A 15,557-nucleotide genomic window follows, 5' to 3' on the forward strand; every position below is an offset into this window, starting at 1 on the left:
AAATAGAAACTTCAGGATATTGGAGATGCTTTGATTATATAATCTCCATAAAGGGTAGCTATGGGCATGTAATGGAGCCAACCCATGAAAAGGTTTGGTATGTTGCAGATGTTCATACTGGAGGCCTAAAGCTATCCAAGCTGTTTGAAACACAGCCAATTTAACTTAAGTCTCAGATGCTAGTCATGGAGTGACAGAATTTGATGTTTTCACTGGATTTTGGTCTTACTTTTGTCTAATCATTCATTAACAGTCCCTGGTTATTCTGTTTTGGAATAGGAATGCTAACTGAAACATAATGTGTGTAGCATATGTAACTCTTAATTCTCTAAGTACTCACAGTTAAGATATTTAGAACATTTAAACTATTAAAATAGTTAAAGACTATGGTAAGTTAAAGTTGAGCTGGATCATTTACATTATATCATGGTCATAGGCCAAGCAAAATAAGAGGTGGAAAGTTGTGAAATGAAAGTGTTGTTTTGGTGTGTCAGTTTGACATTGGATAGAGTTGGGTGGTTACTATTAATTGGCAACTGGATAGAATCTATAATCACCTGAAAGACAGTGGGGGCTTATCCAAACTGTTCAGAGAGGAGGGAAGACTCTCTTACTCTGGTATGTCCCATTCCCTGGCTGAGATGTTGGCTTGAATAAATAAAGTAAGCTGAGCAGCAGTTTGTATTCATCCATCTCTGCTTCCTGATTGTAGGCACATTGATACCATCTCCTTCAAATTCCTACTGCCTTGAGTTTCCATCGTGATGAACTGTACCATTGAACCACAAACCAATTTGTTTTTCTTCCTTAAGCTGCTTTTGTCAGAGTATTTTTATCACAAAGTATGAAAAGAAATTAAGAGTTGAGGGTTGTTATGATACATTTAGCCTAACATTACCCAAACAAGAAGACAAAATTCCTGTTATTTTTATTATCTCATTTCTAAGCAAATATGTCAAAAGTATTTGGATTATACAAGAGTATCTGAGCTACTAAAGTTGCAAAATATATGCCCCAAAAGAGGAAACTTAGCAATTGATTTCCCATGATTGAAAGAGTAGTCTTTATCTCCATAAACCAACAATTAGCCTTTTCAGTCATGCATGTATTTCTCTACAAATTTTTGCATATATCATTCAGACTTGCACATATTTACTGTTAGATTCCATTTGCTGTTAGATTTTTTGCTTAAAAAAATTCACATGAATTTAAAACTGAATGTTCTTTAGCTTTCATCATTTAAAAGCCTTGTGAAAATGCCTGTTGCTTTAAAGAAATATCTAAAATGCATCATAGCTGACTTTGAGAAAATGTTTTCCATATATGAAAAATTAGCCTGAACTGAAAATTTAGAAAATATCTGAAGATGTGTTTGATGTGTTTATAAAAAGATAGAGGTAGAATACGTTCCATGGGGATGTGGTGAGGTATGGGGAAAGAAGATGTCTTAGCGGTTCCAGGCCAAGACATCCTTTCCCCCGAGGAACCATCTACATGACAGTATAGTATAGAATAGAGTTTACTCAGGGAATGTGGAGGGGAGTTAAGAAGGTAGTAGAGGCAGAGAAAGGCAGAAAGAGGGAAAGAGTAGAGAAGTAGAGGCCACTATAGCCATGAGCCTGTGGAGAGAGGAGAAAGAGGAGATCCCAAGAGGAAAAGAGAGAAGCAAGCAGGAAGCAAGAATAAGAGAGGGAAGAGGGGGCAAGCAGTCCCTTTTATAGTGGCCCAAGCCTACCTGGCTATTGCCAAGTAACTATGGGGAGGAGCATACCTAGCTGTTGCCAGGTAAGTATGGGATGGAGTTTAGACAGAATCCTAACAGTGTTTACTCTATATTTAAAATGCAGATATGTTGTAATATCAGAACTAATGGTCAGAGTTAAACTGCCTGGTACAATTAATTAAATCTTGTTAATATACTCACATATTATAGAGCTATAGGAAGGAATGTTGTTTATCTAATTTACTTGCTCTGTGAATATTAGCCTAATTTCTTTGGCAAAATCTAATGTTTAATACTCCATATGTATTAAGTTGAGAGAAATAATATAACAAAACACTCAGACTAAGAGATGGGAAAAGTTGAAGACAAGGACCAAAGTATAAACAGATGTCATTTCTCTAGCAGCCTCTATACTCTGCTATACCTTCTTTCTGCCTGTGTCCACTGCATAAAAACACCCTCAGTGTTTTGTCTGTCTCACCAGAATGGCAACCATATTAGCATGATCTTTTATAACCTTGTTTTACTTTGGTTCTTTGAAGATTTCTTGCTTAAATTGACACATTTAAAATTAGTGTTTTAACACATGAATTCTGTAAAGACAAAGTTAAGCTGGTAACATAGCATACACTCATTTACCACATATCTAACCACATAATATAAGACAGGGACTATTCCTAGTCCAGAGACTATTATAAAGAAAGAGAAAAAACCTATATAAATCATATGTAGGCAATCCTGAAATCATATGCATGCAAGTAACATTATACAGTCTAAGCAAGTTGTATTTATATGTGTATATATATGCATACATATATATGCATGTGTATGTGTGTGTGTGTGTATGCAGAGAGAGAGAGAGAGAGAGAGAGAGAGAGAGAGAGGAATAGAGAGAGAGACAGAGAGAGAGAAATAGAGCCAATTAATTTTAGAGACAATGCTGATCACAGAGGGCTGAAGAGAGAAATAAGAAAGAGAAATTTATTTTACCATATCTAAATTTCAAATAAATTTCAAAATTAAAAAATATTTAAATCTAAAACCAAAATTGTTTACATGTTGCTGCAATAAAAACACATTAAATTATCATCCTGCCTCTGCAGGGTTTTTATATTCTCTACTGTTTCCAAAATTTCAAGAAGAAATTGACACAGAAGGGCATAGGGTCCCTTTAATGGTCCAGGCTATAACATTTTATGCTACAAATAAACTTGACAGTATGTTTTAGAGACTGATTCAAAATAAGATCAGATAAATGAATGAGGTTCTTCTATGTAAAGTCTGATAGGCTTTGACAAAGATTACAGATTTTTCTCAGAGTGATGAGAAGCTATTGAGAGGTTTGATCTGGGCACATCATATGGGAGGTTTGATCTGAGCACATCATGACCTGACTTTCATGGGCTAGAATCCCATGGTGGAGCACTGACAGGGGTCAGAATATAGGCAGGTTAAATTTAGGTTTTATAGGCTGTTTGGTGGCAAAATCAAAAGCTTCTGGTTTAGATTTGAATATTGGCATTGGAAATGGTGAGATAAAATAGGTTGTAAATATTAATTTGAAGGTAAAGGTGTCAAGATTTATTGCATATTGATGAAATTTTTAAGGTTTTGTTCTAAGAAATTACATAATAGAAATGTTCCAGTTCCTAGAATAATGTAAATTAGGTAGTTATGGAGGTAATTTGGATTTTAAAACAAATGTTTTAAATGCATTGAATTTAAGATCCCCATTAGATTCTGGACAGAAGGAAGACATAAGCTTTTGTCAATAGTTCTTTATAAAGAAGAACCAGACTATAGGTTTGCATATTATTCATGTGATGTATTGTTACATTTCCCATGAAAACATCAAGAAATGTCTATTTGCTGCAAGACACCAAAGAAAGGACTTCATCTAAGTCTGCCTTAGTAGAGCAATGCATTTGTTGAGTGTACTGGCAGGAGCGTGAGTTTCAGATTATTTGTGGAAGCATAACATGGGTGACTCAAAAGTTATCAAAAAGTCCCACCCCAAAGTGAGTAGCAGCATCCAAAAGCTGTACCACTAAAGATACTGCATTCCTAGTCAATGTTCCAGCTATCAACCATTAACTAAGAAAACGTTGTACAGACTTGACTATAGTCCTATCTTATGAAGGTATATTCTCAATTGAGGTTTCTCTTTTCTGCTGATTCTATCTTGTGTCAAGCTGAAATAAAACATGCCAAGATCGTTTGCCATAAGTGCCTCAGCAGTCTACTTTATGCAAGCTAATGATCATTTCATGACCAGAAGTAATGTTAGTTCATCAAAGGTAGATGATATTCAAAGTCTTGCTAAGGTTGTACAGAATAAAAATGTAGACAGAATGTAAGCTTTCTGAAGACTCACACAAGGACATAATGAAAAGAATGACTTCCAACAACATTGTTATGAGTGTTCAGTTAAGATAGGGACAGGAAGAATCAAATGCAATAATACTGAAGTCAATGGTAATATGTGTGATATCAAGATTTTCAATAGCCTACACTCCCAAATAAGTTAACAAAAAATCTAATATTTAATTTAAAATATGAAAAAATATATTAAATATAGGTATAGCAGTATTAATATCATGTAACCAGTAAATTACCCAGCCCTTGGAAACAAAATGTATTTTTGTGACTATAATAAGGAATTAATTTTAGAATTAAAGGAGCAAGAATTACCATTTCAACATATTTTGTAGAATATTTATCTTGCTTCTTTTTAACATAGCCATACATAATTCCATAGAAGATCATCTAAAACAAAATATTAAAATATGGAGGTCTCCACAGTTTTTAAGGGAAATGTTTTCTTGTTGCCTGTCTTAGCACTGAGTGTGTATGACTTCAGTTTCTCAATAAAAGCATATTGATGTTGTTGTCATCTCTCCTCTTTCCACAGGTGGGGAAGTCCCATACACAACTCTGGCAACCCGAATGATGATGGGGGCTTGGTGGCTATTTGCTCTGATCGTCATCTCATCTTATACAGCAAACCTTGCCGCTTTCCTCACTATCACCCGCATTGAGAGCTCCATCCAGTAAGTAGGCATAGATTCCAGGTGTCATCAAACCTGACAAAGCTGGCCATACCACAAGGAAGACCCTCTGCGCATAAATGGGCACTATCTGAAGATAAATTGTCACTCTCCTTTTGACAAAAAGCCTAATTCTATGATTCTTCAGAATATCAATCCTAAATAATTTATTTTATAAAATGTTGATTATAACTTAAATATTGGTTTCTGTATTTTCCTGTAAGAATAATACATCATCAAAGATTTAACCTTCATGGAGAAATAGCTATGTCAGGACAAGAGTAGTTATTCAAAATCATCCTAAACTCTAATTTGCAGAGATCTAATATCCTCTATTGGACTCTAACATCATTGCACATGTATAGTATACAGACATACATGGATGCATAAGCATAAAATAAAAATAAATAAATCTTTAAAAAGTATACAATATGAACTAACTAGTACTCTCAGAGCTCCCAGAGTCTCAACCACCAACCAAGGAGTACACACAATGGGACTGATTGCTCTGGCAGCGTGTGTATAGTGGAGGATTGCAAATTCGATCATCAATGGGAGGAGAGGACCTCAGCCCTGTGAAGGTTCTGTGCCCCAGTGTGGGGGAATGCCAGGGCCTATAAGCAGGAGAGGGTGGGGTGGCAGGCATGGGGAGTGGGGAGGCAGCTGGGGTTTGTTTTTGTTGTTTTCGTTTGTTTCTTTGTTTTTTAGAGGGGAAACTGAGAAGGGAGAAATTTACATGTAAATAAAGAAAATATCTAATAAAAAAATAATAATAAAAAAGTATACTATATCAGAGAAAAATTATGAAAACAACCAAAGTATAAATAAAATTTTTGAAATAAAATAAAGTTTATGCAATCACAGTAAATGGTTAAAAGATTAAATTTATTATTCTGTGGGTGAGAGTGTAAGGAGAGAAGGGGACAATGGAAGATACAAAGAGCAAGGGGAAGAGAGGACAGCAGGTAACAGACAGAAACTCCTTCCTAGTGGCCACATTCTGCTTGTCTGCATTAATACCCACGTGGCCAACATCACTGCTCTTTCACCAGCATCAGTAACAATGATGGAAAATGGTTTTTAACCGTAATGCACTCACTTACAGAAGTCTCTGCTTCAGATCATAAGGGATCCTCCCATGAGGCCTGTAAACCTGAGGCATTTTTTGCCTTCATGGTTTCAAACTACAGCAGCTGCAGCATCATACAGCTTCTGCCCTAAATGGGCATAGTATTCTACACAGTGAATTAAGAAACATTACCCTGAAATTGTCTTATTTAACCCCAAACAAAATGGTCTTAATTAAAGGTCAGCATTCATGGCTCAAAAGTGGCCAATTCAAAATGAGAACAACTAGAAATGTAGAAGAATTTCCTGGAGTCAACTTTTCCTTAAAGAAAAACACAAAACTTCTTGCATCTAAGAAATATGTAAATGAAGTCTGTTAGTGACCAGAAAGCCATTATAAGGTAATGCCAAATAAGGAGTTAATTATTTATGAAGAAGTACAATGTTTTTTTTTTTTTGAATCTACAATCTGAAATTGAAGCCCCTGAAAGTCAACTAGCAATATTCACAGGCATTCAGTTCCTTTATCCATTTATGAAAATGATACTTCTAATTTCTCTCATCAAACCATGCTCCTCGAATTGTTTTATAATTGTTGCTTTAATACAGAGCCTTCATAGTCTCCAAATGTATACCACTTATAGCCAGCTCTATGGGTAATACAAATTATAAATGATGCTAAGTAAAATGTGGGAGATTGAATACTAATGAAAACGATTGTAATAGCCTAGGAAGAAAATTGATGAAATTAGTAACATCATAAAAATAATAACCATCATTTAATGATCAGTTATCAGATCCCAGGATCTGTGCTATTATATGCATATTCAGACATTTAAGGCTCATCACCATCTTCTAAGATCTGTACCATCCATGGCACATTTTACAAATGGAAAAACTGAAGATGAGAAGCTAAGGAAGTTTCGCCTTCATGAAATGTCAGGGTAAAAAGCAGACCTTCAGAGTGCCCAGCCCCTGAGCCTCTTTTCCAGGACATTGCAACTGTTCTCATTTACTCACTTACACCTTCATGTGCCATCTGTATTTAGAGAAGGAAATGTCAGCATAAAGGATAGACTTATCAGTTACTAAGAATTCAGGCCAAAGGATTTACTTTATAGAATGTTGTGCAAACCCTCAATTGGTTTGAAGCAGTATCAATAACTTCTCTGTTTAACCAGGTGTATTAGCTTACATGTCAACATGAGTTATTTGCATCTATGTTACTCCATGCCATTCTAAGCAAGACATTTTGGCATATTCAATCAAAGAAAAGTTGAACATGTTAAAATGCAAATTGTGACAGTCTGATATGCATATGCATCATATATTAATTCCTATAATTAGATTAGCTAACACATCTATTACTGCCCATGATGTTCATTAAATATCCAAAAGTGTTCATTTTGTAAGCCACTTTGTGCCTTTGGACAAGCATCTCTTTCCTTCCACCATTCCACAGACCTTTCACCACTGACCCATCTTTGCTTCCATGGATTTGACTTTGTACTACAGTAATTGTGTTCCTGTGTTTGCTTGGCTCATTTCACTTAGCTTAATGACCTCTAGGCTGATCAATGTGGTAGCAAATAGGAAGCAGAAAAAATGATTTCCAGAGCAAATTGGAGTCTTTACCTAATTAAAATACTTTTTTACATCATTTCTCCCTTCTTACCTCCTAACCCTCTCATCCTCTCAGGGACTCCCTTGCTTGTGTGTGTGTGTGCATATGCATGTGCATATGTGTTCATAAATATGTAAATTTAACCCAGTCTGTATGATGTTACTTGTATGTATGGTTTGGGAGGTGACCATTTGGTATTGAATAACCAACTGGTGTGCTCATTCCTAGAGAAGACTTTCTCCTGCTCTCAGAATTTTCAGGCCTGCACCCACCTTGTCCATGTTAGCTGTCTATTGTTGTCATCCTTGTTCAGGCTTGTTTAGGTAGCCATGTTGGTAGTATTTCATGAGTACACACTTAAAAAATGCACTCCTATAATAATGCTCAACTGAACTGGCACATTTAGATATGCTTAAACTTTTGTTTATATTTAGTCTTTACATATTTTAAATAAATGAACATAAATGAATGGTCATTATGTCTGATACTTATTGAAGACTTACTATGATCCAGCTATTAAATATTTGCAGTTATCATCTCATTTTTCCCTCAAAGTACCTGTCACAAGGTATTACCATTATTTCCATTTTGTAAATGAAGAGATTGAAGTTTAGAAGATGAATGCTCAAGATCACCCAATTAGCACTGAAGTTGGTCGTCTAACCTTTGTCAACTCATTGCCAATCCAGTCTTAACACTGCACTTAGTTCCTTATCTTGTTCTGGTTCTCTAGTTTGCTAGATCCACTCTTCTGCTGAGGATGCTAAGGGCATGGTCCATGTGTTCATCTTTGCATTTAGTTGCTCTCAAGCTTCCAGTATGAGTTCGTTTTTAGACTACTAACTATAATGGTGGAGGTAGACACCACTTCCAAATCTGTATTCCCTGAAGGTTCCTTCAAAAGTAAAATGTAGTAGGGGAAAATGTAATTTTGCATGATGTTTCCCTCAAGTGCAGTACTACACTCCAAAGTAACTGAGCATTCATTTCCTTTAAATTATTCCTTTCTACTGCCAACAGCCATTATGAAAACTCTTCAGTGGGTGTAATAAATTTCTACTTCTTCCTAATGCGATCACCAGAGTAATTTGGGAAAGAATCAAAATCAAATAAGTTAGAGCAGTCTGATTCTCTCCCCAAAGTTATAGAGAACTTCAGATTTCATGTCTTACCTTTGTTGGTCAACACAGATGCCTACAACACCACATCAGTGCAATGCTCCATCTGTAAGTAATCAGTTTCCTGAGAAGTTTCCATTCTCATTTTCTCCTGAAGAATATATGTTCCACAGCCTCACACTGTGCCATCTTAACCACTGGTATTCATAAAATTAGATCCTCACTGAATTAAACAGTGAATGTTAGCACTTCTCATTCAGCCCAAATTTGCTATGCCATTGGCCAACATAGACTATGTATATCTTCATTCTCTCAAACCACAGGCTCTTCTCCAGACAGAAATGGGAAGAAAGAAAAAGAGTAATGCCACTGAGAGAGAAAAAAATACATGTTCCTTTGAACAGATATTAGGTACAATCTAAAATGTGGGAAATGGATTTTTCTTGTAAAAGTTAACCATAGGTTTAACTGTCCTATCCCCTCAATGACAGGACATGGTAGATTGATGGATAAGATGACTAGTTCAGATTTCAGGGGGGAAAATGTTAATGACCTATTTTTTTTTTTGCCAGTGGGGTCAGCCCCAGTATGGGTGTTTCTTCTTTCTTGTTGGTTCTTCTTGAAGCAGCAGAGGGGGAAGAGTGTGGGCAGGGGTAAGACTTCGTTGTATGATTTCTGTGGTAAGACTTCATCTTACAATATATTTATAGTTGCTGTATAATAAAGAGTTTACTTATCTAAGTCTAAGTTACTATGCTATTGTAGCTGACCTGTCTTCTGTGATCCTCCGAAGCCAGAAACTGCAGTTTTTGGCACTTAGCACCTCATCCTAAAACAGCAGGAGATTAAGTAAAGGATTAATTGCTGGAGCATTTTCCCTATTATCCAAATGCCTCTTGCTTGTCAGGCTAGAGGGGAGTTTGGAGCAATAAACTTCTATTGTACCAGGAGAAGAGAATAACACTCTCACAGAAGAAAAAAAAAAACTTTTACATAAGCAAATATGCATAATCTCACATAAATTCATATACAGATTCATGTTCATTTTTTCATTTATACAGATCCACCCATACCAGAGCTGAGCCCAGCTTCCATGCATTCTCTCAATTACATACTTACACACACACATGCATACATTCTCACAATTATATACTCACACACACACATCTATACTTACATATGCATATGGAACAAAACACCAAGCACTGGTGCAGAAAGAACTCACTTATTCTCAATGAAAAATGGAACTCCAATATTTCATTACAGAGAAATAAAAGGCTTATATCCTTTTAATGAATTAAACCCATATTTGTAAGAAATAGGCTTTCTTTTAATAAGACTAAGCTTGCCTTGTCCTTACCATGGGACCTGTTCTGTCTCATGGTAAGGAGAAGCCTGCCTGCTCCTACTCTCTGCATCATCTTCTTTATTCCTCTTTCCCTCTGCATTCTGCACATTGCTCTCTTAGTATTTTATGTTGCCTATAGTTTCTAAGTTATTCCACTCTGCATTCTCCTTCTAATCTAAAAAGTGTTCTGTCTAAAAACTTTTCTTCAGCTCAGTTCCTCTCTCAGCTCAGTTCTTCTTAGCTCCGTTTCTCTGACCTCAGTCCCCTAGTTCTCACTCTTCTCTTTTTCCTCAGCCCTTAAACATCTTGCAGAATACATGATCACATGTTAAAAAGTTCATCAAAAGTTCACACAGAAAATCAAAACATAAATTGAAATACAAATTTACAACAGCAAATGTTTACATGCATATCCATTAGGAGTAATTATCTAGCTAAACATCCATCACCTGTCTCAGCTCCACAGGTTCATTGAAGGTTTAAGACGATAAGTAAGGTTTTGTATAGATAGTCCCAGTCAATATTTTATCCTAGCACCTATAATAAATCGTTAGTCCCCCAATTAAGACCTTTGGTTAATTGTTTTACAACCTCTTGGAATGTGCTCTGAGTAGGAGAAAGTCTGGTTACCATCTAATAGCAATTAACTGCTGACACTTGAGAGACTGGCAGAGTTCTCTATTGCAGTTTTGACTATCAGAAAAGGACCTAATAGCAGTCCCATTATAAAAGAGCTTACTAACCACAGATACAATTTTAGTAATTCTTATAGGATCATCATTTAGACTTAAGTCATCTATTTGTCTACATAGCATCACTACAAGACAGTACCACTTCATAGATCTGCAGAGATCTGCTCCAAAGTGATGTGCTATTACTTAGTGATTATTATATATGTATAATAGTGACAACAGGAAAAGCATATCAATATTAGGAATCTTTCCTAAAATTTATCCCTTACAGCCTTGCTTAATAAGGGCTCACCTGTCACAGATTATATAATAATCTGAAACAGGCATTTCAAGATGATCACCTGCTAGTTATTAGCTTGTCCGATTATGGCTCCAGACACTTTTTAATTGTGGTTGTTGTTTGTTTGTTTACTTAAAATATGTAATGTGGTGTTGAAGCTGTCGAAGGCTTAGTGGTTAAGAGTACTTGTTGCTCTTACAGAGGAACCAGGTTCAATTCCCAGCACCACATGTACGTTCACATATCCATATACAAAGACAAATCACTCACATTCATACAAACTTTGAGAGTAGAAAGCTTGATTTTCTATTGTTAGCCAGGCAAAACTGGCAATGGTGAAAGGTAAGGAATGAGGCTGTAGCTCAGCCGATCACCTCATTAACCTGACCCAGATCTTGGGTTCAATCCCCAGTAAAATATACAGTGACACATTCCACAGGGTTCTACCACCATCATATTTGCCTTTACTTTATTGCAGTTTTCCAAAAGCTATTTTTCATTTAACATCAAAATAAGCAAAGCTACAGGAAGTCATAATTGTTCAACTCCACTCTTTTGTAACTGTATAGTATGATTAATCTTTGTGACCACACTTGATAAATTTTATAACTGTATAACTGTAGGTAATCTTTGTCTCTACTCAAATACATCTTATAATTTCACATTCAGTACAATGACCTTCAGAATCCTTGATGTTTAATCAAACAAAATATTGGGTTATTGATTTCCTTGAATCAAATTAACTGAGATAATAGTTCTTTCCCTGATATACCAAAGCAGCCTATATTATAAGAAGTGATATGATCATGTCAATGATAAAATTTTTACACCCTCACTAGTATGAATTTATAAAAGGAAAACTTTACTTTGTAATAGTCTGCATGCCATTTATCACATGTAGAGATTGTCCTGCTACCAATCAAAATGCACCACCACCCCATCCACACAAAGGTTTTCCTCATCCTACTCCTTTATTTGCTCAGTCAAATCCTCCTTTCTCCTTATCACATCCAAGGAAACCCATGATGTATTTGCTGGTATGTATTGTTTCTGTCACAAGTGTCACTGCCAGTCGTTTGGCCTACTTTTCAAGGTAATGTCACTGGACCTTGTCACTTGATCCTCTAATCCCTTCCAAAGGCCAAGAGATGAGGGGGTACCATTTAAGCCAAGTCTCACTGCAATTTAAGCATAAATATAAATTAAAAGAATGACTCACTTGATGGTTTCACTTTAGTGCTTGACTAACCCGCATCAAATGAAGTTGCTGACAGTGACTGGCAATAACTCTGAGTCAGGTTGTTAGACAAGTATTTTCTTATAACTCATCTTTATTTTCCCTTGTCATAATCAATATCTCAGAGAACATTTCTATGTAGATTTCCCCATATCCACAAATAGATTTAGTGTCTTTCTGTTTAAAACAACTTACACTTGTTTACCACCAACACACTATAAACTCTATCTGGCCTTGTATTGGCATGTTGCTCTATTGTTTTATCTTTTTAATTAAAATGCATTTCCTCAAGGGCTGCTTTTAATCACTGTTGTATCAACCTGAGAAAGACCTTATGTAGTACCTCATTAAATACTGAGTGCATAGTAGTTACAAATAATATTCAGTCAATAAATAACCCAAAAAGGATTCCTTGAATTTAGCTTGAGACTGCAGAAGTCTACAGTGTGCATATCAACCACATAAAACACAAATGAAATATTAAAGTCATTCCTTTATGCTGTTATTTCACATAAGAGTAAAACCCTCAAATGATAGACTCTCTTGCTTTACACAGTATCTCACCTACTCTCTCTTCAATTGTTCTGTGGAAGCCTATTTCAGAGCTCTCAGTAGGGAATTGCACACTTTATTAGGAACAGCCACTGTCAGGGTTGTTGAGGGAAGCTGGGCTTGATTCATTCTGCTTCTATGTTTCATCTCAGTGCAGAATTGTGGAGGCTTAGCTCCAGAACTCATGGGTACTGCAGACACAGGAAGGCATTCATCTCCCAACTCTATATATTGTTCAGAGTTGAGATGGCTTAGTTATCTTGGCATGTAAGTACTACAGTGATGGATGTTTTATGTGCATGGAGCTATCTGGATGCCATAGACAGAATTTTGCCTTCTAAAAAGGAAGCAAAACCTAAGGACATTTGTGTTGGTCTTTAAAAGGCTTCAAATGCATCCTTCACTGGGTACTTAATTAAACACTGTCTCCCACTTTATTTGTCACTCCCAGGAGACTCAATAAGCTCTTGCAGTCTCTAACATGGTAAATCTCTCTCTCTCTCTCTCTCTCTCTCTCTCTCTCTCTCTCTCTCTCTCTCTCTCTCTCTCTCTCTCTCTCTCTCTCTCTCTCTCTCTCTCTGTCCCTTTCTGTCTCTGTCTCCCTCCCTCCCTCTCTTACACTTACACTTCTTCCTCTCCATGTTCTGCTCCTTCTCCCAGCTTTGTCTCTCCCCACTAGAAAATTGTTAAGTATTCAAGATATGAATTCCTATCTTTTCTGATTTTCTTGCTAACTTCCTTTCCTGTGTGAAGTCTGATAAAATATCTCCCTCCCACAAGTTTACACGTATAGTCAAAACCCTGCACTTGGGAGTTTACCAGAGTACCACCCTATAAATGAGATGACGTTTGAGTATGGGAAGAACTTTTGGGAAAAATAATATGGGAAGAACAATGATAGAGATCATCAAGATTAGTTGGAATATAACTCGGTGGTGGAGCACTGGCCTAGCATACAGTTATACATTCAATAACTCAAAGGAAAAAAAATCAGAACCTAGAGTAGCTGATAGACTATACCCTGAGGCATGGCATTGTAGAAATCAAGTCTGAACTATAGTGGACTATGTTGGGAAAACATGGGAACAGGTACATTCCTGCACAAGTGTCTTTTCTATTGTACTTCATGTATGTGCTATCCAATTGCAGTGTAGAGATTCAGTTTTGTCTATCCTCTCTCTTTTTTTGTTGTTTTGTTTTGTTTTTTGTTTTTGGCTTTGCCAAAGAAAACAAGTTGGTTTGAAGTTGTGGATCTCCCTACCTCAGCCACAAGTTGTGGAAGGATTTTTTTAAATATATTAGTTTAATTAATTTTTCTTTCTCTTTTTAACTAAAATAGCTTGATTGATTCCCTATCACTGTATTGTTTTCCCAGACTATTTACTTTCTCTCTTCTAATTTTTACTGTTTCTCTATTTTTTTTTCATTTTTTATTAGACATTTTCTATATTTACATTTCAAAGTTTATCCCCTTTCCTGGTTTCCCCTCTGGAAAAGAAAAGCCCTATTCCCTCTCCCCTCCCCCTGCTCACCAACCCACCGTCTCCCAATTCCTGGCCCTGGCTGTCCCCTACACTGGGGCATAGAGACTTCAAAGGACCAATGGCCTTTCTTCCCACTGATGACCAACAAGGGCATCCTGTGCTACATATGCAGCTGGAGCCATGAATCCCACCATGTCTACTATTTGGTTGGTGATTTAGTCCCTGGGAGCTCTGGGTGTACTGGTTAGTTCATATTGTTGTTCTTCCTATGGGGCTGCAAACCCTTTCAGCTCCTTGAATCATTTCTCTAGCTCCTTCACTGGGAACCCTGTGCTCAGTCCAGTGGTTGCCTGTGAGCATCCACTTCTGTATTTGTCAGGCGCTGGTAGAGTCTCTCAGGAGATAGCTGTAACATGCTTATGTCAGCAAGCACTTGTGGGCATCCACAATAATATCTGATTTTGGTGACTGTATATGGAATGGATCCCCAAGTGGGGCAGTCTCTAGATGGTCAAGACTTTGTCTCTGTAACTCCTTCCATGGGTATTTTATTCCCCCTTCTAAGAAGGACTGAAGTATCCACACTTTGGTCTTCCTTCTTCTTGAGTTTCATGTGGTTTGTGAATTGTATCTTGGGTATTCCAAACTTCTGGGCTAATATCCACTTATCAGTGCATACCATGTGTGTTCTTTTGTGATTCGGTTACCTCACACAGGATGATAACCTCCAGGTCCATCCATTTGCCTAAGAATTTCATAAGTTCATTGTTTTTAATAAGCAGAGTAGTACTCCATTGTGTAAATGTACCACATTTTCTGTATCCATTCCTCTGTTGAGGGACATCTGGGTTCTTTCCAGCTTCTGGCTATTATAAATAAGGCTGCTATGAACAAAGTGGAGCTTGTGTAGTTATTTCATGTTGGAGCATTTTCTGGGCATATGCTCAGGAGTGGTATTGCTGGGTCCTCAGGTAGCACTATGTCCAATTTTCTGAGGAACCACCAAAATGATTTCCAAAGTATTTGTACCAGCCTGAAATCCCACCAGCATTGAAGGAGTATTCCACTTTCTCCACATCCTCACCAGCATCTGCTGTCAGCTGAATTTTTGATCTTAGCCATTCTGACTGGTGTGAGGTGACATCTCACTCAGGGTTGCTTTGATCTGAATTTCCCTGATGATTAAGGATGTTGAACATTTCTTTAGGTGCTTTTCAGCCATTCGGTATTCCTCAGTTGAGAATTTGTTTAGCTCAGTACCCCATTTTTAATAGGATAATTTGGTTCTCTGAAGTCTAATTTCTTGAGTTCTTTGTATATATTGGATATTAGCCCTGTATCAAATGTAGGAATAGTAAAGATTTTTTCCCAATCCATTGGTTGC

General features: G+C 36.8%; 1 protein-coding gene across 3 annotated transcripts in view; it reads left to right on the forward strand.

Annotated features, from left to right (window-relative positions):
• The window catches only part of Grid2 (glutamate ionotropic receptor delta type subunit 2), a 1,405,618-nt gene that overhangs the window by 1,103,477 nt on the left and 286,584 nt on the right, over positions 1-15,557 (forward strand). For all 3 annotated transcript variants that reach the window (XM_031382072.1, XM_031382070.1, XM_031382071.1), the window contains one exon: positions 4,635-4,773. In XM_031382072.1, coding sequence (XP_031237932.1) covers positions 4,635-4,773 — 139 coding nt within the window. The remainder of the gene's footprint in view (positions 1-4,634; positions 4,774-15,557) is intronic.

The sequence above is a fragment of the Mastomys coucha genome, unplaced genomic scaffold (genome assembly GCF_008632895.1).
Source record: "Mastomys coucha isolate ucsf_1 unplaced genomic scaffold, UCSF_Mcou_1 pScaffold20, whole genome shotgun sequence".
NCBI lineage: Eukaryota > Metazoa > Chordata > Mammalia > Rodentia > Muridae > Mastomys > Mastomys coucha.